Source organism: Schistocerca americana, chromosome 2, assembly GCF_021461395.2.
Source record: "Schistocerca americana isolate TAMUIC-IGC-003095 chromosome 2, iqSchAmer2.1, whole genome shotgun sequence".
Lineage (NCBI taxonomy): Eukaryota > Metazoa > Arthropoda > Insecta > Orthoptera > Acrididae > Schistocerca > Schistocerca americana.
In genome coordinates this window covers 732,462,551-732,487,243 of record NC_060120.1, presented here as the reverse complement: position 1 = coordinate 732,487,243, position 24,693 = coordinate 732,462,551, and the positions used below count along the sequence as shown (strand labels likewise).

Sequence of the window (24,693 nt, the reverse complement as noted above, 5' to 3'; positions counted from 1 at the left end):
GACTGCTTATACAACACTAGGAGTGACATGTATGCTGATATTCGGAACGAGACAAAAGCACAGAGTCGACATTCATTCGCTTAGAAGAATTGAATGCCTAGTCAGTCAAGACGCTGAGTCAGTGAGAGAACGTACGTCAGGAACTGTCAGTGGTGTAACGTCATATGAGGTAGCAAAACAGGTGCCGGACTTTTTTTCTTTTCTGCCCTAGCGTGTTTCGGCGACACGAAAAGTGAAGGCCGCAACAGCGGCGTGCAGGCTTCCGATTCTCGTTGTTTCGGAACTATCTGTGTAATACGAGGCGAGCGGGTGCATGAGCTTCCTGCAGATGTTCTGCACCGGAGGTGGGGCGGGTGTTCACATCTCGTTGCGCCTGTATAAAAGAGCGCGCTGGCCGCCGCCTCCATAGTCGCCGCCGGCAGGCAGCGAGACAACGCCCGCAACTTCGCCTCACGCACGAGCCATGGACGCCGCCGTCTCCTTCGCTCTGCTGCTGCTTGCCTTCGCTGCCGTACTTCCTTCATCGGCACTCAATCTGCGTAAGTAGCCACGCCCACATACTGCGGCACACACAAACATCTCTGCTTTCTCAGCACTAGTCCCAGACTGGTGTCGTCCGGAACCACGTAGTCCACACTTTCAAAACCAAAAGAACGATGCAAGGTTAATGGCTGGCATCTTTCCTCTTGGACAGCCTTGTCGCCAGAGACGGAACTTCTGCTCAGGCATAGCTGTCGATAAGAATCGCTGTTCAGCCAGAATACTGGTTCGATGCACCTCGCACGATTTTTTATTCCGTCCAAGCGTCTTCATATCAGCTTTGCTGAAACCTACATCAACTTCAAACTGTTTAGTGTAGACAAGCCTCATTCTCCCGCTGTGCTTTTTATCCCAAAATCCTCTCTGTTACCAAATGATGATTCCATTAAGCTCCAGGATATCTCGTACCGACCCGTCCTTTCCTTTAGTCAAGGCGTACCGTATATTTATTTTCTCACCAGCTCTATTCAATATCTCCTCATTAATTACCTCAACTACCCACTTAATCTTCAGAATTCTTCTGTAACACACCATTTAAAAAGTTTTCTCTTATTGTCTGAATCGTTTTTCGTCCACGTTTCACTTCGGCACAAGGCTACACTTAATACAAGTACTTTCAGAAAAACTTCATAACGCTTAAGTTGATTATAGTAAATTTCTCTTACATGGATTTTTGTGCTATTTCTGAAGGAAATATGCGGTGTAATTGACTGAAACACCACGACATTCAGCTGAATTACTTTAGTCATTTTTAAGGGCTTCGTACCTCGACTGGTAACAGAACCCTTATAGGATCACTTTATTGTCTCTCCATCCGTCTGATTGACTGTTAAGAACCGTTTTTCTCAGGAAACGGTAGATGTATAAGCTTGAAATCTATGTTACATATTTAAGTCTATGTTCCCTTCTCGATGTGATAAATTCAAGTTTCTACATCAATTAAATCAGTGGATACGGTCATTTATCTCACGTATTTTAACCCTCTCAACATAGCTCATCAAAAACCTATAGAGTGCTTCTCATTGATGTAGAACCATGAATTTTTGTAAGAAGTCAGCTTTTACAGTACAAGTAAGTCAAAAAATCGGAAAATTGTTCATCTGTAATTATATCACCAGAAAAAGAATTTTGTGTCATTTTTTATCCATCTGTCTGCCTGTGTGTCCGCCTGTTAAGATCCCTTTTCTCAAGAACGGTTAGGTATATCAAGTTCAAATTTATGTCACATACTAAGGTGTACGGTCCCTTGACGGTGTAAACAATGTATGCTTCTAAGTCAATCCAATCGAAAGGTACGGTCATTTATGTCACACATTCTGATATCTTGCCGCTACCAGTATTGATAACAGGAATAAATCAACACAATTTCCGATTCCCGGGATGTATTGAGTATCTATAAACACAATAAAGTTTTTACGGAGTCCCTGGTGCCCGAATCCTGCTCTCACGTATCCGGATATTTTTTTGATTTTTACTCAGTGCACTTTCGACTCCACCTCTTGCCAAGCAAATAAAAAATAAAACCAAAAAGCCAATTTAAAGACCGCAGTGCTTTACTGAGCATAGTCGTATTGGGGGTGGTACGCCTGTGCCATCCCCTACCTTTGAACTGACTTAGCTAATTACAAGGAAACTTACCATTTAGCGTGGACTTCGAACTATGGCGCATTAATAAATTTTTCGCATTACCAAAATGTTGCCATACGTGAAAGAAAGGACAAGTGAGAAGAGGAAGCCTGGATCGAACTGGGGATAGAATCACATACATTTAGGAGTGTAGTGTGCCAGTTACCTTCTGTGCGACTGGGCCGCACTCCATCTAATCCTATCTGGTGTCAAGCTATTAGTCTATACTTACAGATTAGCGTAAAGTAGATTACAATAGACGTTGCTCCTCCAGAATCCTTTTCACACAGTCCAGTTTACACATTCCTTACTCTGGTAAGACGATATCTCAGATTTCTTCTGTTTTTATATTTCATTCACATATTTCGTTGCTCTAAGTTAATTCGTAACACCTGTATCGTCAACTGCCAACTGCATCTGTACCTGCACCGTTCTCTCCTTCTCCCTGGAAAGAAACGCTCTTTCTTCTCTCCTGTTCTCATCGAACTTTTATATTTGTGGATTATATTAAGCTCAGTGTTAGCCCACGTGCAAATTGATTCAGCCGACTGTGTCACGCCTTCCCCCGCATCAGGCATCGTGGGACGGCAGTACTGAGCAGTCTGGTGACTGTTAATGTCGTCTTGCAAAAGCTGACTCCAATCATCACCTTCAAGTAGCACTTAGTTGTTCTCGTGCGAGTATTTGTTCTCCTTTCTGGTTTTCCTACCGTGGATAAATCCTGATCACTGTCGACAATCGAACCACCGTCCTATATGTGTTGTGCAAACATGCTGATCACTCGGTGAAGGAAGCGGTCATTTTTTTTAGTTAGGATGATATAATTACTGTGTCTGGTATTTTTTACTATTATTCTTTGTTATCAAGGAATCCTCTTTGATAAACGTCTTATCCGTCTACCAAACAGCTTTCTTGACCTATCGCACTTCGAACAAAACTGTGACTATCAATTGCGAACCCCAACTTGGTCGTCCTTCACCATTTCTAACTTTTCTTCGTTGCTTGTTGTTGTAAGACGAACAAAAGAGACAAATTCTTTCTCACTTCTCAAAACTATCTTCTCTCCGTTCGCATTTAAAAGCAGGTTTTTTGTATTTAATCATTGCAAATATTGTAAACTCTTGGTTTGTTGATGTACGTCATCCCTATTTTTCTCGGAAATTCAGTTATCTTATTCTGGTTTGCGTCGTCGGTGACAATATTCAGCGATGACAAGCTATCACAATAATGTTGTTGATATATCCGGTTTTCTGACCCCTAACCGACTAGCCTCGAGTACATATTCAATATTTATTTCTCTTTATTTTCGTAGAAATAAACTGTAAGTCATTAGTTTGTAGACTAAACTTAGCCTCCTGCGGCCCTTCTCTCTCCATCTCCATATCTTCCCGCTAACTGCCGTCTCCTCCACCTCCGCTCTCTGTTCATCTCTTCGTGCCCTTCACTCTGCCGTCTGATACCTCTACCTGCCCTCTCTGTCCACCTGCTGCTCCCCTATCTCAATGGACATCTGCTCCTCCCCCCCCCCCCTCTCTGCTGATCTGCTCATTCGCCCTCTGTCTTTCACCTCCTCCCCCCTCTAACTCCACCCCCTCCTACCCCCTCCATCTCCTCCTCACCCTCTGTCTCCTCCTCCCATCACAATCTCTCTCCTCCCCCATATCTTTGTGCATTTCCTCCTTGTGCATCGCTGCTGTATATCTCTTGCTCCACCCTCTCTCTGTCCATGTCCTCCTAATGCCTCTCTGCTCATCTCCTCCTCCCCCTCTCCTTGTTCTGTTTGTCCCTTCCTCTGTCCATCTCCTCCTTCCCTCTCTCTCTGGCTTCCTTTTCCCTTCCTCTGTACACCTCCTCCTCCTTCCTCTCTCTGTCCACATCCTCCTGCCCCACGCTCAGTCGGTCTCCTCCTCCATCCTCTCCCTGTCCTTTTCTTTTCCCTTCCTCTGTCCATCTCCTCCCCCCCTCTCCCTGTTCTCTTTGTCCCTTCCTCTGTCCATCTCCTCCTTCCTCCTCTCTCTGGCTCCCTTTCCCCTTCCTCTGTACATCTCCTCCTCCTTCCTCTCTCTGTCCACATCCTCCTGCCCCTCTATCAGTTGGTCTCCTCCTCCATCCTCTCCCTGTCCTTCTCTTTTCCCTTCCTCTGTCCATATCCCCCCCCCTCTCCCTGTTCTCTTTTCCCTTCCTCTGTCCATCTCCTCCTTCCCCTTCTCTCTGGCTTCCTTTTCCCTTCCTCTGTACATCTCCTCCTCCTTCCTTTCTCTGTCCACATCCTCCTGCCCCTCTCTCAGTTGGTCTCCTCCTCCATCCTCTCCCTGTCCTTCTCTTTTTCCTTCCCCTGTCCATCACCTCCTCCCACTCTCCTTGTTCTCTTTGTCCCTTCCTCTGTCCATCTGCTCCATTTATTTACCGCATCTCAATGTTTATTACGTCATATCTCCTAAATTATGTGGCATAAATTGCACTATTTTGGAGGTAGATGCTGTGGTATATGCCAATACCATCTGAAAAGTGTGCGGGGAATTAGTTAGCTCTACAGAAATAACAAATTAAAACGTCGTGCGTGATATGGCAGCTTAACTGCACGAACAGCAGAAATGTAGCAAACGAGTAACATTTTCGTTTTATCGTTTTGTGGGCACTGTTAGCGAGTAAAATTTTCGTAAAGGTTTGAAATTGTGTGTGAAGTTTGTAGCAAGTCAGTAAGTACTCTCATTCTCAAATAATGCATGAATGAAATTTGGAATTTCTGTTTCATCCTCACTGCCACGCCCTTGATAGGTAGGTAGTTCTTACCCCCTCCTCCCTCCCCTACTCCTCTCAGAGATTCTTTCCAGACGTTAAATGATACGTGTAGCGAGTGTGGTTGAAATCGGTCCCTTGGTTACGAGATATGGAACATACATATATGTGTATGTATGTCAATTTTTGTAGTATGTATGGATACATGTGTTCTAAATTTGGACATCTTAAATGTGCTTATAATATGTCTGAACGTGGATATTATTGGAATAAGAGGCAAACAGAACCGAGAGAACTTGAGTGTAGTGCCATCAATATCAAACTCCGTATGTGTCAGAATTACGAGGGCAGTTCAATAAGTAATGCAACACATTTTTTTTCTGAAACAGGGGTTGTTTTATTCAGCATTGAAATACACCAGGTTATTCCCCAATCTTTTAGCTACACAACACTATTTTTCAACGTAATCTCCATTCAATGGTACGGCCTTACGCCACCTTGAAATGAGGGCCTGTATGCCTGCACGGTACCATTACACTGGTCGATGTCGGAGCCAACGTCGTACTGCATCAATAACTTCTTCATCATCCGCGTAGTGCCTCCCACGGATTGCGTCCTTCATTGGGCCAAACATATGGAAATCCGACGGTGCGAGATCGGGGCTGTAGGGTGCATGAGGAAGAACAGTCCACTGAAGTTTTGTGAGCTCCTCTCAGGTGCGAAGACTTGTGTGAGGTCTTGCGTTGTCATGAAGAAGGAGAAGTTCGTTCAGATTTTTGTGCCTACGAACACGTTGAAGTCGTTTCTTCAATTTCTGAAGAGTAGCACAATACACTTCAGAGTTGATCGTTTGACCATGGGGAAGGACATCGAACAAAATAACCCCTTCAGCGTCCCAGAAGACTGTAACCATGACTTTACCGGCTGAGGGTATGGCTTTAAACTTTTTCTTGGTAGGGGAGTGGGTGTGGCGCCACTCCATTGATTGCCGATTTGTTTCAGGTTCGAAGTGATGAACCCATGTTTCATCGCCTGTAACAATCTTTGACAAGAAATTGTCACCCTCAGCCACATGACGAGCAAGCAATTCCGCACAGATGGTTCTCCTTTGCTCTTTATGGTGTTCGGTTAGACAACGAGGGACCCAGCGGGAACAAACCTTTGAATATCCCAACTGGTGAACAATTGTGACAGCACTACCAACAGAGATGTCAAGTTGAGCACTGAGTTGTTTGATGGTGATCCGTCGATCATCTCGAACGAGTGTGTTCGCACGGTCCGCCATTGCAGGAGTCACAGCTGTGCACGGCCGGCCCGCACGCGGGAGATCAGACAGTCTTGCTTGACCTTGCGGCGATGATGACACACGCTTTGCCCAACGACTCACCGTGCTTTTGTCCACTGCCAGATCACCGTAGACATTCTGCAAGCGCCTATGAATATCTGAGATGCCCTGGTTTTCCGCCAAAAGAAACTCGATCACTGCCCGTTGTTTGCAACGCACATCCGTTACAGACGCCATTTTAACAGCTCCGTACAGCGCTGCCACCTGTCGGAAGTCAATGAAACTATACGAGACGAAGCGGGAATGTTTGAAAACATTCCACAAGAAATTTTCGGTTTTTTCAACCAAAATTGGTCGAGAAAAAAATGTGTTGCATTACTTATTGAACTGCCCTCGTAAATGGTTCAAATGGCTCTGAGCACTATGGGACTTAACTTCTGAGGTCATCAGTCCCCTAGAACTTAGAACTACTTAAACTTAACTAACCTAAGGACATCACAAACATCCATGCCCGAGGCAGGTATCGAACCTGCGACCGTAGCGGTCGCGCGGTTCCAGACTGTAGTGCCTAGAACCGCTTGGCCACTCCGGCCGGCTGTCAGAATTAATTCAGGTTGTTCGTTGTGTTGAGAACAGTATTCGGGTATCTCATTCGCTCAATAACCTTGAAACTTATTTTAAACTCGACTTCCTTTGTTTTCACTATTCCATGCTCTTATAGCTTTGGAGACGGCAGTGTCTCAAAAATCAAAACTGTACTGTTGCAGCCAGCTATGTGAAGCCGTGCTCCAGGAATGACCCAAACCTCAACGACTGCGCCTACAAGCATGCACAAGAGGCCATCCCGAGCATCCTCAAAGGTGAGTACTGGACGTCGTCCTCTCAGTCTATAGCGTGCCATACCGTGTCGTGCTGTAAAGCGTTAGCCGTATTAAGAAGTCTGTTACACGTGAAGCTTTGTGATTTTTGGCATAAGATGATCTCATTCTTTCCGTGCAACATTGGGACTTGAAGGTTGTTTCTGAAGCTAAGCTAATCTGTATCTTTCGAGAAAATCTCACAGAGAACCGGGTTGCCTAAAAGTATTATAATCACTATGATGACGTCCTTCATATTTAAAAGTCTTGTGCTGATACTTATATCTTTGCGCACTTGTTACAAGAAAATATCTACAATGACTCGTCTCCCGGAGTGTCAACACTGGATACCAGTTAGTAGATTTGTAATATTGCTGCTTTCAATTATTGACTTAGCACACATTGTGTATCTACATCTACATCTACATGACTACTCTGCAATTCACATTTAAGTGCTTGGCAGAGGGTTCGTCGAACCACAATCATACTATCTCTCTACCATTCCACTCCCGAACAGCGCGCGGGAAAAAACGAACACCTAAACCTTTCTGTTCGAGCTCTGATTTCTCTTATTTTATTTTGATGATCATTCCTATCTATGTAGGTTGGGCTCAACAAAATATTTTCGCATTCGGAAGAGAAAGTTGGTGACTGAAATTTCGTAAGTAGATCTCGGTGCGACGAAAAACGTCTTTGCTTTAATGACTTCCATCCCAATTCGCGTATCATATCTGCCACACTCTCTCCCCTACTACGTGATAATACAAAACGAGATGCCCTTTTTTGCACCCTTTCGATGTCCTCCATCAATCCCATCTGGTAAGGATCCCACACCGCGCAGCAATATTCTAACAGAGGACGAACGAGTGTTGTGTAAGCTGTCTCTTTAGTGGACTTGTTGCATCTTCTAAGTGTCCTGCCTATGAAACGCGACCTTTGGCTCACCTTCCCCACAATATTATCTATGTGGTCTTTCCAACTGAAGTTGTTCGTAATTTTAACACCCAGGTACTTAGTTGAATCGACAGCCTTGAGAATTGTACTATTTATCGAGTAATCGAATTCCAACGGATTTCTTTTGGAACTCATGTGGATCACCTCACACTTTTCGTTATTTAGCGTCAACTGCCACCTGCCACACCATACAGCAATCTTTTCTAAATCGCTTTGCAACTGATACTGGTCTTTGGATGACCTTACTAGACGGTAAATTACAGCATCATCTGCGAACAACCTAAGAGAACTGCTCAGATTGTCACCCAGGTCATTTATATAGATCAGGAACAGCAGAGGTTCCATGACGCTTCCCTGGGGAACACCTGATATCACTTCAGTTTTACTCGATGATTTGCCGTCTATTACTACGAACTGCGACCTTCCTGACAGGAAATCACGAATCCAGTCGCACAACTGAGACGATACCCCATAGGCCCGCAGCTTGATTAGAAGTCGCTTGTGAGGAACGGTGTCAAAAGCTTTCCGGAAATCTAGAAATACGGAATCAACTTGAGATCCCCTGTCGATAACGGCCATTACTTCGTGCGAATAAAGAGCTAGCTGCGTTGCACAAGAACGATGTTTTCTGAAACCACTGGAAAGTTCCCCGCACTGGATTTATTCAAGGGAATAAATTAGAAATTCCCACAATAGATTTTTTAAGGTGACCAAAGAAGCAGAGGAACTGTGGAGCTGGTGTTGTAGTTTTGAGGCAGTGGAAGCGAGTAGCAGTCTTGCATTCGGCGGTCTCAGACATAAGCGATCTCATGCATGAAAGTCTGGCAATAGAAGTAAATAAACAGACTGAAAGCCGCTATTCAGTACACGCCGTAGCTCAAATTAAGAATTAGGGCAGTTAACGAATGGCATACACGTTTAATACAGTGCAGTTTCACACAATTATTTATTTGTTGACAACCCATTTTTCGTCTTCTGTTCGTTGTTAAAACTCGAAGCAAGGAGTGATCTCTAACCTACACCGTAGATTCCACTTTATTCACAAACAACCTATCGCATTTTAGCGGTACGAAATACACGTAAATTTATTATTTTAGCTCTTCATGCCTCACTGATTTCAAGTATAACTCAGTAATCAATACCGGTAAAATTACTTTCTCAGAAACATACTTCGTCCTTTCAAGCAGAGTACGTTGAGAAGTTATGATTTTCGACCAGCCACAGATTGCAGCCTCAGTTCTGACTCGACGTAGCGCCGCCTCGACAGCTTTCTGATATTCCCGTTGGCCTGCAGGAGACCGCAAGTACAACGTGCCGGACCTGAACCCACTCAAGGTGAGTGAGATCAAGGTGCGCCGCACCGACGGCAGCCCCGGCTTCGGCATCACCTTCAACGACATCAGCATCTTCGGCATCAACGAGTTGGTCATCAAGGAGACCAAGTGAGTATTCGTTGCACGTGTTTCCACAGAGCAGTTCCGGGAAAATTATTTCTTTGTGTCCATTCATTATGCAGTCTGAAGTGTGTCCTTTACAAATTTGGTCTACAATTGCATAGACGTAATAATCACGTGCAGGCTATAAGCTGAGTGGCAGGATGCATGGCTTAAGGTATTTCGCAATATTACGTAGACAAGCGCACTTACCTACACATCTTGGTATCGAATAAATATAGAAATGAGAGTTTTGTACGCTACAGTCTCCGTCCGTACAATTCTGGGAAGGCCGAACGGTACCGACCGACCGTCGGGTCATCCTCAACCGACAGGCGTCACTGAATGCGGACATTAAGATCCATGTGGTCAGCACACCGCTCTTCCGGCCGTTGTCGATTTTCGTGACCGGAGCCTCTACAGCAGGCACCCATCCAAATGCTAGCAAAGCCTGACTGCACTTAATTTCGGTGATCTGACGGGAACCGGTGTTACCACTGCCACAAGGCCGTTGGCTTTTGTACACTAAGACGGACCACATTACAAGGATCCAACACAGTCCCATTTCAGAGCGACTATATTACATGACCACTTTTGGCATGATAATTTCTTTTTCAAATGATTATTTGCAGAAGATGGGTACATGTGACTGGATAAATCGCGACAGTAACAATAACAAAATGGCTCTGAGCACTGTGGGACTCAACTTCTGATGTTATTAGTCCCCTAGAACTTAGAACTAGTGAAACCTAACTAACCTAAGGACATCACAAACATCCATGCCCGAGGCAGGATTCGAACCTGCGACCGTAGCAGTCTTGCGGTTCCAGACTGCAGCGCCTTTAACCGCACGGCCGCTTCGGCCGGCGTAACAGTAACAATATGTGGTCCAAATATTAATTACTTATATTATACATGTAAGATGTAACTTTATCCATCTGTGAGTGTTATGGTGGTTATGATGATAATGATGTTGATGATGAATATGATGGATTACGTTGAGCCGGCCGCGGTGGTCTCGTGGTTCTAGGCGCGCAGTCCGGAACCGCGCGACTGCTACGGTCGCAGGTTCGAATCCTGCCTCGGGCATAGATGTGTGTGATGTCCTTAGGTTAGTTAGGTTTAAGTAGTTCTAAGTTCTAGGGGACTGATGACCACAGCTGTTAAGTCCCATAGTGCTCAGAGCCATTTTTTTTGATTACGTTGAACATGTTTTTATAACTCTATGTTAAATATTTACAATACGAGGGTAGTCAAAATAATTTTAGTGCTCATGTCAGAGACCAACAACAAACTACGCTTGATGTGCCCAGGTAGCCAAGAACAATGAACCCTAATTGAGTCTAATAAGCAAAAGACTAACAGTTCCTGTGAATGTGAATCTGTGCTACTCACTTCATTCTGATAGTTAATCACTGAAGCTCTGGTATGTACTAGCAGGTAGTTACTGTCATAGTACTGGAATACCCACATGTGCAGGAAGTCCGTGGGAAAAGTGTCCCTTGAGGTGGTGGATTATTAGACGAGTTGGAGACGAAGTACTGTGAAGTGGTGAGTGAAGGATGCATTTGCCAATAGCCTGCCATTTGGACACAGTATTGTGGTATCCCTCAGTCAGCTCAGTGTGGTGGACTTTGATTGATGGGTGGAGTGCAAGGCGTGGCTAGTGCAGAGTACGGAGCTTAGAGTGCACTCAATGGGAGAGCATGGAGTGTACAGCGCACTTGGCAAAAGAACTCTGAGGAACCACTAGACGCAGTCAGTGCAAAGCCGGGCATATAATCTGAATCCAGAGTGGTCGCGGGGGGGGGGGGGGGGGGGGAGGGGCGGGAGAGGTCCTTGACGGCCTGAAAGGCTACCGCTAGAGACACATGATTCACGGAAGCAAGGTAGTGCCATGATGCCAGCGCCGTTTGCGGCGACTTTTATCCTCTGGCGGCGAGGCTGGCGCAACGCGGTCCTGTGCTGACTGCTGGAGGTTCAGTTGTAAACAACCCAGCATGTGTCTATTGTGTGAATAGTTATCGTCTGAGCTCCGGAAGAAGTGTCGCTAGTGGACGGGATCTGCGGCAAGAATCGGTACACGACAGTAAGGTGTCACATCCCTTCGCCCCCAAATAAAGGAGTGTGTCATCCATCTCTAAGGAGACATGGCTGCCGAAGGTATGAGGGTTTGCCGAGGCTACTGAAGGTGGCAACAGAGACATGGACCAGTGTGGCCACGTTTTGCATCGAAATTTCCAGGAGAATCAGCCAAATGTGGGTTGTCCAGGTGAGTAACAGCTGCAGCCCTGTGCAGTGCAGGAGAACCCTGTGGTCGGACGCGGTGCCACCGGCGAGAGGAATCCTGGAGAGGAGATCAAGCAATGGAGGTGCAGGGAGTGGCTCGTCGTTAGCTTTGCTGTATCTTGCGCTGTTGCTGATCTGGAAACAGGGCAGCAGCATGAGGCACGCCGCCTTTACAGGAGGAAAGACAGCAGGATGTTAGGCGAAATATATTAGATCTCACAGAATTTTGCAGGAGGGATCCGACAAGGATAGATGGTCGGCACCCATAACCAGACGTGGAAGGACTCCAAGAGCTGGATCGGAGGATGTACGGGTTGTGGCGTGTAGCGGCTGATAAGTGACAAGACTGCCAAAGGCTTTGAGTATGTTGATAAGAATGAAAGGCCAACAAGGCCCCAAGGGTTGGTTTGGAGGACACTGTAAATCGTGCAAATGAGCACTGAGAATGTGTGAAGGAAAGTGGATGGGAGTCGAGAAAGATGTCTCAGAATGTAGAATATACGGTGGCGCACGAGGATTGCCATAATGGACATTGAATTGGCTTCGTAATGGACGTATGACAGAGTAGTAAGGCCAGCACATGAGTTAAAGATCTGAAGAGTGCGATGGGTGTGACCGACGGAATGAGCGTGGAGAGAGGCTCAACGTCTGTGTAGCATCGTGAACCGTAGAAGCCACGAAGTACTTTTCCAACCATGGCTAAGACTCTTTACTGAATTCCTGACGGTCCTAGGCGCTACAGTCTGGAACCGCGCGACCGCTACGGTCGCAGGTTCGAATCCTGCCTCGGGCACGGATGTGTGTGATGTCCTTAGGTTAGTTAGGTTTACGTAGTTGTAAGTTATAGGGGACTGATGACCTCAGCAGTTAAGTTCCCTTGTGCTCAGAGCCATTTCAACCATTTTTGAATTCCTGATGGAGTAGTGGCTGTGTCGTGGACGTCTGGGTAGGAGCAGCGGCCAGAGAGATTAACTTTGGCAAGAGAATGCTCGCAGTCTTGCTGTAGGTGCTGTAAGCGAAGCAGGAGGTGTGGCAAGATGTATGGGGCTGTGATGACAGCTGGAAAGACACAGCCGGCGTTGAGAGCATATGTATGAGGCGAAAAAATATCAGAAACAGTCGGAAGTAGTGCACGGGGACGGCAGGCTACTATAAGCAAGCACGAAACCACAGAGTTCTGACAATCTGGACGCTAGGCACTGTTGGAACATAATCACTAAGCTAAGTATTCTTTTCACTACTGTAGTGCGGACGATAATTTGGAATCTCTGATCCTAAATGCTATGATCTTGGTCGCCACTGTAGTGTTAGTGACCAGACGAACAGCGCACTGTGATTGACGTGCCCAGGTAGCCAAGAATACTGGAACTTCATTGAGTCCAATAAATAAAATTCAGTAGCAGTATCTTGGAATGTCCGTCTGCAGTACTTGCTTCAGATTGATAGTTCATCGCTGAAGCACTAGAATGTCCTACTATGTAATCACTGATGTTGCACTGGAACGTCCTATCAGGTAATCACAGTCATTACGCTGGAATCTTTGCGTGTGGACAAGTCCGTGCTGATAGTGTCCCTTTAGGCGGTGATTCTGAAACGACTAACAGACGAAGTTCCGTGAAGCGGTGAGCGATGGATGCACTTGGCAACGGCCTTGTTTCGATATGGCAGCGAAGTGCTCCTCGGTTGGATTGGTGCAATGGACTACGTTTGGTGGATGGACCGCTAGGTGCATCTGGCTTAGAGCACGGAGCTTAGAGTGCGCATGGCGAAAGAACCCGAACTGAGGAACCATTAGGTGCAGTCAACTGACAGCGGAGCGGTTGGGCTGCGACTTAAATACTCGTCCGGTGGAAGGATACCGGAGGGGCACGTGACTCTCTGACGCAAGGCAGTGCCGCCAAGGCAGCGCGCATTTGCGGCCATGCTTATACCTCTGGCAGTGAGGTTCGACTGCCAAGAGCCAAACAACTGCCCGTTGTTGCGGATTGTTTTCGTCTGAGCTCCAAAGGAAGTGTCATTAGCACGCCTGCACTGCAGTAACCCACGGCACATGACTGTATGGTTTGTAAGTCGCAAGAGGATACAGTGGGAACACTGTAGGGGCGGACAGAGATTGCCGTGTGTAGCAAAATATGGAGACAATCGGAATACCTACAAATGGAGAGATTTCTAGCGAAAAGTTAGAAAATGGCGATAAACCGGCCGAATGGTGCTAACCACTAAAACGATAATAATTTTAGAATGCACGATCTACATAGCTTGCACAATATGGGGAAAGTAATTTGGTTCGTCAAAATTATAAATCAGCAGTATGATAACTATAATACTCTAGCGACGAGGGCAAGTCAGTAAGTAAAGGAATTTTCTCCTTCCATAGGCTGACAGCAATGTCTCACCAGTGGCATACCTTAACCTTACTATTTCTGGCTGTTGCGCGTTGCTTGCGTTCATTCAGTGAACAGCAGTGCTCGAACTGATTTCAGAGAATTTTATTACATGCAACGAACAAATAAGAAAAGTGATTTCGTTTTTTTGCACTCTGAAGAGACTAACGATGCGGAGATATTTCAGCGGCATGCAGCTGCAGTGTGGTGATGAACGAAAGCTTTAGGAGTGAATAAATCGCTTTTCAAAGTGGACTTGTATTTATCTGTAATGAACAGCGGTCAGGTGTGAAACTTACTTTGAAAACTGATATGAAAATCGAAGCAGCTGAGCGAATGTTTCGTGATGATCGTCATATCAGAACTGAAAATTTGGGCATAAGTGGAACATTAGTACTTGGAATCGTCAATCCATATACAAATTATTAGAAAGTTGCTGCTTGTTCAGTAACACGTGTGTTGCCAAAGACGAACAAAAACTGAACCGGTGTAGCCAGCAAGGAGCTTGGAGCGCTAAGGTGTTGGGTCATAAAATGTGACCGAAAAAAACTGTTCTTTATAAACACAGATTAGTGGGAATACTGTACCAATATACAGGATGTCCATAAATGTCAACCCTGATTTCAAGATTGAACGGTAATAGTATTTATGATGGTAACGTTTGATTTTTGTTACAGGACTACTAGGGAACCCATGAAGTTTCTGCACAGCTGTGTCTCATTCAACACTTTCGCCGAAAGGAGTGCTGTATGAGCTGTATTGTAAAAATTGCTTCCCCTCTGCCCCCCCATCCACCCCCCTCTCCCACACACACACACTGTTTGTGTCCCATTATGGAAAGAAAGCAGCCGATGTCAACCTAACCAGAACAAGAATGGAAACTTTTTTAGCAACGGGATCGGCTTGGAAACGGACAAGCAGCGGCAGAACATCTGTTTCGGAGGAGACTGTGCAGGCAGATCAAACAGCATTCACGAGGTCGCCATTGAAATCGCTTGGACAAGCTTCGCGAGAGCTTCAAGTGCCAAAGATTACAGTGCGTAAAGTGGTTTTCAGATGTCTTAAATTGTATGCTTGTAACGTCCAAATTGTTCATGCTTTACAACCAGGTGATCACCCAAAACATGAGAAACTTGCAGTGAAAATGCAGAACCGTTTGGACGAGGACAACGGTTAAGTGTGTTTGTTCTTCCGATGATGTTACATTTCATGTTCATGGCCCAGTTAACCGCCGTAATGTCCGGATATGGGGATCAGAATATCCTCATATCGTACGGAAACAATACATATGGCTGTTGGTAAAGTATTGCATCAAGAAGACATTCAGGACAATCCAACGGTTGTGTTGTGTAGGTTAAAATGCGATCGAGTGATTGGCCCACTTTTCTTCCTTGAAAGCAGTGTAAGTCAATCCGTTTACCTAGACAAGTTGGAGAATTATGTCGTTCCCTAGCTGCAGGATATGCAAGACACTGTCATCTTTCAGCAAGATGGTGCTCTCCATCATTGGGCTATAGAAGCCTGCCATTTTCTTAATGAAATCTTCCTGAACAGGTAGATTGGCAGAGACTGCCTAATTTCATGGCCCCAGACATCACTTAACATTACACCCTTAGATTTCTTTCTTTGGGGTATGTGAAAGATATTGTGTATAAAACAACAGTTCCTGATACTGTTACCCTTCAACAGCGCATCAGAGATGCCATTGGCACTATCACACCATGTACATGTTGCAGAAAGCATGGCAAGAGACAGAATGGCCGGTTGATATTTTGCGTGTTACCGGGGGTGCACACGTTGAAGTGATTTGAATTATGAAGTGTGTTATGTTTATGTAAGGGTCAAAATTTAAGGAGTGGAGGCATACATAGTACATGGCGTATATTTTATTTGCTGTATCCGATAGGCAGTAACATTGTTTTGTTATCAGGGTGAGCATTTATTGCTTAGCACAACTTTAACAAATATGACAAATGTGGAAGTACAATATAATCAATCAGCGCAACAATTATAATCTGTATTGGACAAACACATCTTCACTAAAACGAGAGAAAAGAATCTTAATTAGGCAACTTATACTAATAAAAGCAATGCAAGAGAATGTTTAACCTTCGGCCCATATCAGGCAGAGAGCTACAACTACAAAATTCTGCGAAGACAGTGGGAAAAATTATTTACAAGTGAAAATCAGGAAATGAGATCCCACTAACGGCATTGACACTTGTGGGCACAAATTATTAACTTGAGTAACAGCCCACTCTGGAAGAACATGTGCAATGGACATCCAAGGGACAGCTTACAATTGACTTTCAAATTAAAAAAATACAATGTTAAATCAGTGAGGAATTATGTCCATTAACTAAAACCAAATGTACCAATTGACTTCGACGAACAGAATGTTTTTATCCTACCCAGAACAAGTACTAACACAATTTAGACATCAGGCTCGAACCCTAATGAAGAAAAATATAGAAAAAAGTCCAGATAAGATCCTAAATAAAATATACTTGCAATCTAAGTAATTTGATTAAAATAGTAGGAATACAATCAACAGAAAGACGCCACAAAGGGCTAAGTTAAAATAAGAATATTTGCCTTGTCTGAACGCTAACATGTGTTGCAACCAACTCACAATCCTTGTAAATTATCCACAGTACACAAGAAGCAAAATCTGCTGATGTACACAAGCGTAGGGTCAAATCATTTTCACGAACGTAGCTAGTAGTATACTCTTCTTAGCAAGTGAGTTCAGTGAAGCACAGAGTACAAGCAGCTCACAACACAGAATAAGATGCTCATGAAGCAAATCCGTATGTTACCTGTGCTTGACCCTGCCTGTGTATCTGCAGGGAACAAAATGCAGGTCGAATCAATTGCAATTCAAACACTACGTTTGCTATTAACGCCAGTTTGATAATGCAGACGTCTATTCAGAAAACTGCCCGACTCTGGTAGGTGTTTGCAGCTTTCCAGATCCACATAACCGCCACAGGCAGCTGCCCGATGGCCTTCCTCCGCTTAGCGGTGAGCAACAACCGACCAAGGGCCGACTCTCAGGGGCGTTACGTGAACGCTCCATACAGTGCCCGAGCCGCCTAGCTGGAAGCCGAGCGGGTCGTTGCTTGACGACGGGCAGAGTTTTTACATCGCGCATTCGATTTGATATCAAAATCCATGACGACCCTGAAGCGTTTCTAATTGTCGGAACCACATTTAAGGCGTATTGAACAGAAAGGAAAATACTTTCACAATCGCATAGTAACCGTTGACGGGATGTACGGTAATTTACAAGAATGATTGCCTATCGAAGTCGCGAGATCCAAACGATACATATCGAACGTGCGGTTGTAAATCAATCATGCGACTCTGGTGGCGGGCATTATGAGTATTTACTGCGCTCACTCCGACAAAAACAAAAGAAGAGCGTTACAAAAGTACTTGTAATTACAAAGGAGACGACTTACCTTACTCGTTGTTGGTGTTGTCGGCATATGAAAGTTCATGTAATTTGTACGCTATAGTGACAATTCTCTTTTTGCCATAGCCTGGGTAAATTTTGCCAGTATCACGCGAGAATATCGGCAGAGTGTGCTACGCGTTAACTTTTCCCTGCAAACGCAAGTTGTGGAAATAGAGGTGCTGAAACAAGTACAGTTAGTCTCTTTGTCCTGAACACCCTTCTCTTTTAATGGAAGACTTCACAGAGTGTCACTAACACATAACACATTTCTCTGCAAAACCTGAAATAGTCATACTCGGTAATAGCAGATAAATCAGTTTCCAATGCTGTTGCTTGCAAGGTGTAGTCTCGAATCCAGCAACATACAACAATTACACTGGTCTGGATGGATAATATGAAAGAGTCTAACCACGTATTCTTCCTGATACTCGTTCGTTTTCCGCACTGTTCGCAATGAAATTGTAACGGTATTTCAGAATCGAAACTCCTCTTACGAAGTTTGACACACTTCGCACCACGGCAGTCTACACAGTCCTCATCCGGTAGTACTCCATATTTCTGACAAAATGTCAAGCAATTTTCTACGCTGGATAAACATGGAATTAGATTTTTCCGTGTGAGAGAATCCGCCGAAGAAACGTCAGGAACACCAGACTTCACAGTCACTATCGACAGCAATCGTCTCGGTTTCCCAAGCAACTCACAAATAATTCGCGGAGGTATGTAATTTAGAGCAACTAAAGGAACGATGGAAAACAGATGAAAATGGCGATCACAAATAGTTGATCATAACGCCCGCCACCAGAGTCACATGATCGATTTTCAACCGCACGTTCGACATGTATCGTTTGGACCTCGCGATTTCGACAGGCAATTATTTAGAAATTACCGGATGTACCTTCATCGTTATGTACTGCAGAGTAAGCGAGAAGGCTTGATGTGGAAATAACCACATCTGACTACACAAAAAAGTTCAGAATGCCAAGTTCAGGCAGGAAAGTTGAAGATAACAATGTTTTGAGGTATGAAGCGCACACTGCTTATTCATTAAACTCCTAAAGGACACACTGTGAATAATAACAATTTCTGTGGGAAACTGTGACATCTAAAACCCAAAATGAAAATGAACATTAAGGATAATGCCCGCCCTCATAAAGTTGGGAAAACAACCTTCTGAATCTTAGTGTGAGCTCTTGCAGCACACGACTTACATTCTTGACCTAGCTCCACGTTAGTTTCACCTTTTTGGCTGGATGAATGGACCCATCATGTATCCAAGCTCTCGTCCGATGACGTGGTTGAGGCAACATTACAAGAGTGGGTGTCCACAATCCCACATAGTGTCTCCCAGGTCGGTTTTGCAAGCTTATCAAGAGATCGACTTAGTGCATAGAGGCTGAGGAAGATTACGCCCCGAAATGACGTCTCTTGTAAAGCTTTCCTTTTTTCTTTTCTTTCTTTTTAGTAAAAGCTTCCTCTTTGAGAGATTGACGTCCTTTTTTGACTAGACTTCATATAAACACATGCAGAGGTGGTTGCGCTGATTAAGGCATAGGCCTGACAGCTGGGATGAGCGAGGTTGAAACCACTGTCCAGCCATCCACATTCAGGCAGTCTTCGGTATCTTACTCCTGATTAAGGTGAATGTGCGTATTGTCATTACCGTTTGCCAAATTTACGGCAATCAGATTCATGTAGTCCCTAGCATGTCTCTACTGATTGTGGTAAATCTGTCAGCTTTGAGAATTAAGTATATGCTACATTACTGTTTTATTTCCAGCTTTGATCTCGCCAAAAACGAAGCAGAAATCAAAGCGCGCATCCCTGTATGCCAGTTGATCGGCAAGTACAGCGTGGACGGCAAGATCCTCCTGCTGGCCATCAAGGGCAGCGGAGACGTCAACGTCACGCTCGGTGAGTACAAGTGCATGTCAGCGGACAACTCACCTCGTGTCGTGTTTCACATTCTAGAATCTGTTCTGCTGTAAATGATTCACATAAGACAATTAGCCAACAGTTTCCAGTCTGTTGTTCAGTAGCGCTTTCGAATTATAAATATACACTAATAATATAATTTCACGTCTCAACTCCAGCCAGAGCCAAACCCACTTCCTAAGACTTCTCTCATCCATTTCGAACTTACCTTATGCACTAATACCTTTGAAAGAAAGGATATCGCTAAAACTTGGTCTATCCACGATGTAGGGGTTATACTCTAGTCTTTCGAGAGTGTATTATTGTTTAGTCGTTGTGTGCTGTTACGAGCCACGAGAAGCCCACATTATCAGGACCTATATCCCAATTTCTTTTTATTTACCTTAGCATTCATATTCCGCAGGCCATCCTATGGTACGCCTGGCGTTGGTACTACTCTGATTTCCCCGTTAAAAATTTCGGTGGTTTTCGCTTGAAATCTGAAATCCAAACAATACTTTCGGAAAATCGGTGTATATTGTTACTTCTTCACACGCACACTTGCGTACTGAGCAAAAACAGTTTGGAGACGAAATCTAATTCTATATTTACTCATTGACCTATTTTCGCAGATAGCTCGATAGCATAAGTGTTTCATTTACCCCATACTCGTTCTGTTTCTATGTCTTTACTTGCTTTCCTTCTCTCAAAAGAACATTTTAAAGTAATTGATTTGTTCAATATCAGTATGAGAACCACATCAGTATCATTATTTAATCAAATCACCTTTGTTTTTATTTTCAGTTGACTTGGATATCGTCGTCACGGTTCACTGGGAACTGGAGAAGAGAAACGACGGTAAAGAGTACATTAAGCCTACGCACTCGGAGATTAAGTATGACATGAGCCGCGCCTATATGCATCTGGACGGCCTGTTCGGTGGCAACAAGCTTCTGGGTGAGCAAAGACCAATTGACGTTTTCCTTGCGACACGTGTCACGCTTTTATAAGATTGATCACTACAAAGCCTTGAATAACAGTAGAAAAAAGCATTTAAATATATGATATTTGCTGCTCGTTGACATAATTTCAAATATTTGACGACAAGTATATCTCCAAGGAAACAAGACAATGCGACCTACGACATGTTTACATTGGATCGTGGACGTTTTTACTGACGTAGTCTGCTGGGAACGGAAACAGCGATTACTATACTGCCTGTTGCAGTTGGTCGGTCAAAACATGGACGGTTAATAGTTTTTGTGGATGACCGTGGAGTTGTCGTCCGATATTGTTCCATATGTGTTCGATTGTAGAAAGATCTGGTGATCAACCAAGCCGAGATTACAAGTCGATTTTCTGTAGAACATGGTGGGTTGGAACAGCGGAATGCGGGCGAGCGTTGACCTGTTGGAAAACACCCCTGGAATGCTGTTCATGAACGGCAGCACAACAGGAAGAATCACCAGATTGACGCACAAATTTGCAGTCGGGGGGTGTGGGATAACCCAACAGTACTCCTGCTGTCATAGGAAACCGCAACCAAAACCATAGCTCCAGGTGTAGGTCCCGAGTATCCAGCATGCAGATAGATTGGTTGCAGGGCTTCAACTGGTCTCCTTCTATCCAACACACGGCCATGGCTGGCACCGAGACACAACCAGCTTTTATCTGGAAACACAACAGACCTTAATCCTGACCACCATTGCTTTGACACCATTGATGTCACAAATGGCGGTGGTTTGGGGCCAGTGGAATGCACACTGCAGGGAGTCTGGCTCGGAGCTGTCCTAGAAATAACAGATTTGTAACAATTCGTTGGATCATTGTAGTGCCAACTGCTGCTCATATTGCTGCTGCAGATGCAGTCCGATGAGCCACAGCAATATGACGAACACGGTGGTCTTTGCTCTAGGTAGTGCCACGTGCCCATCCGTAGCCCGGTCTTTTTGCGACTGTACGTTCTCAGGGCCACCACTGCTAGCAATCATGTACAGCGGCTACTTTCCTGCCAAGGCAATCTGCAATATCGCGTGAGGAACGTTCAGCTTCTCGTAGCCCTAATACTCGATCTCGTCCAAACTCAGTGAGGCATTGATAACGGCGTCTTCGTCGCCTTAAAGACATTCTTGACTGACGTCAACTCACCGTGTCCAGTCTCAGAGGTAACTAACGCTCACGATCGTTACAGTTTGTATTTAAAGCAAACATGATTTGATCAGCATCAGAAGCATAGACTCACAGGATACGCGAAAGGCAGATGATGTCAACCCATGAACGATCTTTAACAACGCTGCATGCTGTTGAAAGTCCACAATGGTACAGAACATTGTCTTGATGACACATGATTTCCGTTGCTGCATACTATATCGCGATTTATTTCCGTGTTTAGTGGGGAACTGGGTTTTATAAGTATGAAGTAAATTATCAAAATGCGTTTGTGATTAAAATATCCAGTAATCGGAATATCATCGACACAAAAGACTGTTGAGAAACCTAAAGTACAACGTGCTAAATGTACCTTGTACTACATAAACATTCGTTGTGGGTGCATCATAAATGACTTTGGAAGGGACTGTATTTCATTTCATGCAAGCTACGTGAGAGTGACTTCGTAGCTATATTAAGTATTAAGTGGATAACTGGCTACTGGTCAGTATCCTGATTACCCCGTTAACAATGTTGCACTACAGTTACGTAACGATAATGCAAATTTCCACGTAAAAGAATTGTGCAAGTCATGGCTTTTTGAGTGTACTGATATTTGTGTGTGTGAGCGCACCAAAGAGCTGACTTTTGCAGCTGCTGGACCCTGGTTGTGTTGCTGGCTCTGGATAAGCGGATTGGTTTTAGCCGGAGGGTGTAAACTCGAATGGGGAGTATTCAGATTCTGCATGCAAAAGCGTGGGTCCGTAGACGATTCGCACTCTTATGTCAAGAGAAGTTAACGATGTTATTAACAGATCTTTCAAACTAGGCTGTCGATGGCAGTATCTTATAGGTTAGGAATACTTAAGTTACTAATATACCATTTTCTGGGACAGTATTTAATTTTTATCTTTATCTTCAACCCCCTTTTTAAGATGAAAATCCGTTTCAAGGGCTACAATGACGTTTTCCGAAGCTACGTTTGCTTTCCTTTACAATCTAGCAGCATATGAACAACACAATTGTTGGTTTTACGTTTAGAGCGTCTCAGACGGATTAGCGGACAAATAAATTATTGTAATAATGTAATTCGGTTTCTGTCAGTCGTTGTCACTGATGGTCGAGGGCGCAGACTTTAACTCACCACACTGTCTGCAGTGCCAGATTATCTTCGCAAATGTCTACAACGCTTTTCTTAAGCCTTTCTAAAACCGAGTTAAAGGAGTACATAAATATGCGTTCGATAATATATCTGTCACTACTCAAGCAAAAACCTTCTGGGATTGTTCTGCAACCGAACAAGTTAAAATTAAATTAACAGGTAACTCCCTGAAGACATCGACACCTTCAACAGAACATGGGACCCAGTCATAGTGAAACTGAATTAGGCGCTTTAGGTGCGTAGAACAACATTGTTTACTATAACGATGGACTACAGTACGGAAGGGATGTTGGGAAATTAGAGAGGCCCAGCAGCAAGACTGGCCACGTCCTGCTAGTTTCGTTGGTTGTGACTACTCCAGTGAACGCTTTAAACATTTAGCGTTAATTTATATTATTATTCTTGCAGAGTGATGTCTGTTTTGCCGTTGCACTTTCTAGTGAATCAATACAGAAAAACTTCCAACACTTGCATCAACAAGAGAGTGTAAAATAGTACTGTGAGAGTTTTACGAGAAAGCGTCAGAAAGTAAAAGTGGGACTCTTTGTGGACGATGACCCCGGCTTAGCACTAGCAGCAGAGGGAACATATGGGGCCTGTCGAGTGGAACAGTGGCGGAAAACTAACTGAGGCAGTTATCAGGTATTATAATATACAGAATACAGAATACAGAATGGCTGGCTTGGATACACATAATCACGGGCGTCAACTGAAGAACAGGTAGTACTTTCTAGCTGACAATTTGCAGAAACCCACGTCTCATAGCTCAAGGATTCACTTAACTCAACTGGATGCCTTTGATATCACTCTGCGTTATATGCACAACGCACACAAGCTATGAATGGTTGCTCAACAAGAAGCCTCGATGTGCTACACTCAGTAACTTTCCGTGATTATCCACTTAATGACAGCTTTCCTGCCTCCTTCCATGTTCCATGTGGTTGCCCCCCCGGTCGCGCAGCTTTCTCCTATTCTACACTTTGTTTCTGTGCACAAGTTGTGATGTCTCAATATTTCCTGATAAATTGATGAGACATCTCGTGTGTGTTTTTTTACAGGTGACAACATGAACACATTCCTGAACGAGAATTGGCAGGAAGTGGTGAAGGAGATTGGTCCGGCCTTGACGGAGGCGTTGTCTGCGGTGGTGACGCAGGTTCTGTCCGGCATCACAAACCTGGTGCCCTACGATGAAGTCTTCCCAGAGAAGGTGTAGCCAGCCGGTGACCGCCAGCTGTACCAATTTGTTGTTATTGCTATGTTTTCGTGTGCCTTAAAAGTTACTCGAAAACACTTCCTTCCTCATGCTTAGACACTTATTTATATTAAATAATGTTTATTTCTCCAGGACCAATGTCTATCGTTTGAGAAGCGAGAGTGGTAGATTGCACAAACGTTCTCCCCTATGGCCCTCCGGAGGAAGGGCATTTCATTTCAGGGAATATGATAATTACCTATCACTGGTTTCCATTACACTTTTTTCTCTAGTTTACTCTAAAAAATTATAAATGACTTGCCTTTTGTACTGTCATTATTGACTTGTTTAATCACTTCTTTTTGGCTACTCAAAAACTTTAGCAATTTATAGAATTCCTTATGAATAAAACTTATTTCACAACCATACAAACATTAATTGAAGTACAATGTGAAACTCCCACTCCATTAGTATTTAATGAACAAGGGAAATCAATCAAAGACACGCTCGTATAGCTTTTGACACAGTGGCCTAACTTCCGAGACTGGGACATCAATGAGATCCAGAGTTAATTCAAAAGGCGAATGACGACCGTTTGTTTCGGTCACCGACCATCCGTAGTGTGGATTTTAGGCGACCTCATATATACTCTGCACTGTTACTCAGTCTCCGCCTAACAAAATACGATACGAACAGTTGAAATACGG

The 24,693-nt window shown here is 44.3% G+C and overlaps 1 protein-coding gene across 1 annotated transcript; it reads left to right on the top strand.

Annotated features, from left to right (window-relative positions):
- The first annotated feature begins 381 nt into the window (after positions 1-381).
- LOC124594760 (protein takeout-like) lies at positions 382-24,418 on the top strand. The gene is made up of 6 exons (XM_047133148.1): positions 382-539; positions 6,958-7,050; positions 9,296-9,443; positions 19,348-19,481; positions 20,286-20,438; positions 23,850-24,418. Exons 1-6 carry the CDS (start codon positions 464-466, stop codon positions 24,005-24,007), a joined length of 762 nt encoding a protein of 253 aa, XP_046989104.1. The 5' UTR covers positions 382-463; the 3' UTR covers positions 24,008-24,418.
- The last annotated feature ends 275 nt before the right edge of the window (positions 24,419-24,693 follow it).

What these genes read in the sequence shown, in the direction of transcription:
- LOC124594760 (XM_047133148.1), top strand. Translation starts at nt 464, where the DNA reads ATGGACGCCGCCGTCTCCTTCGCTCTGCTGCTGCTTGCCTTCGCTGCC. An exon ending in CATCCCGAGCATCCTCAAAG is followed by an intron (nt 7,051 to 9,295) that starts GTGAGTACTGGA and finishes GTTGGCCTGCAG; the next exon opens with GAGACCGCAAGTACAACGTG. An exon ending in TTGGTCATCAAGGAGACCAA is followed by an intron (nt 9,444 to 19,347) that starts GTGAGTATTCGT and finishes TTTTATTTCCAG; the next exon opens with CTTTGATCTCGCCAAAAACG.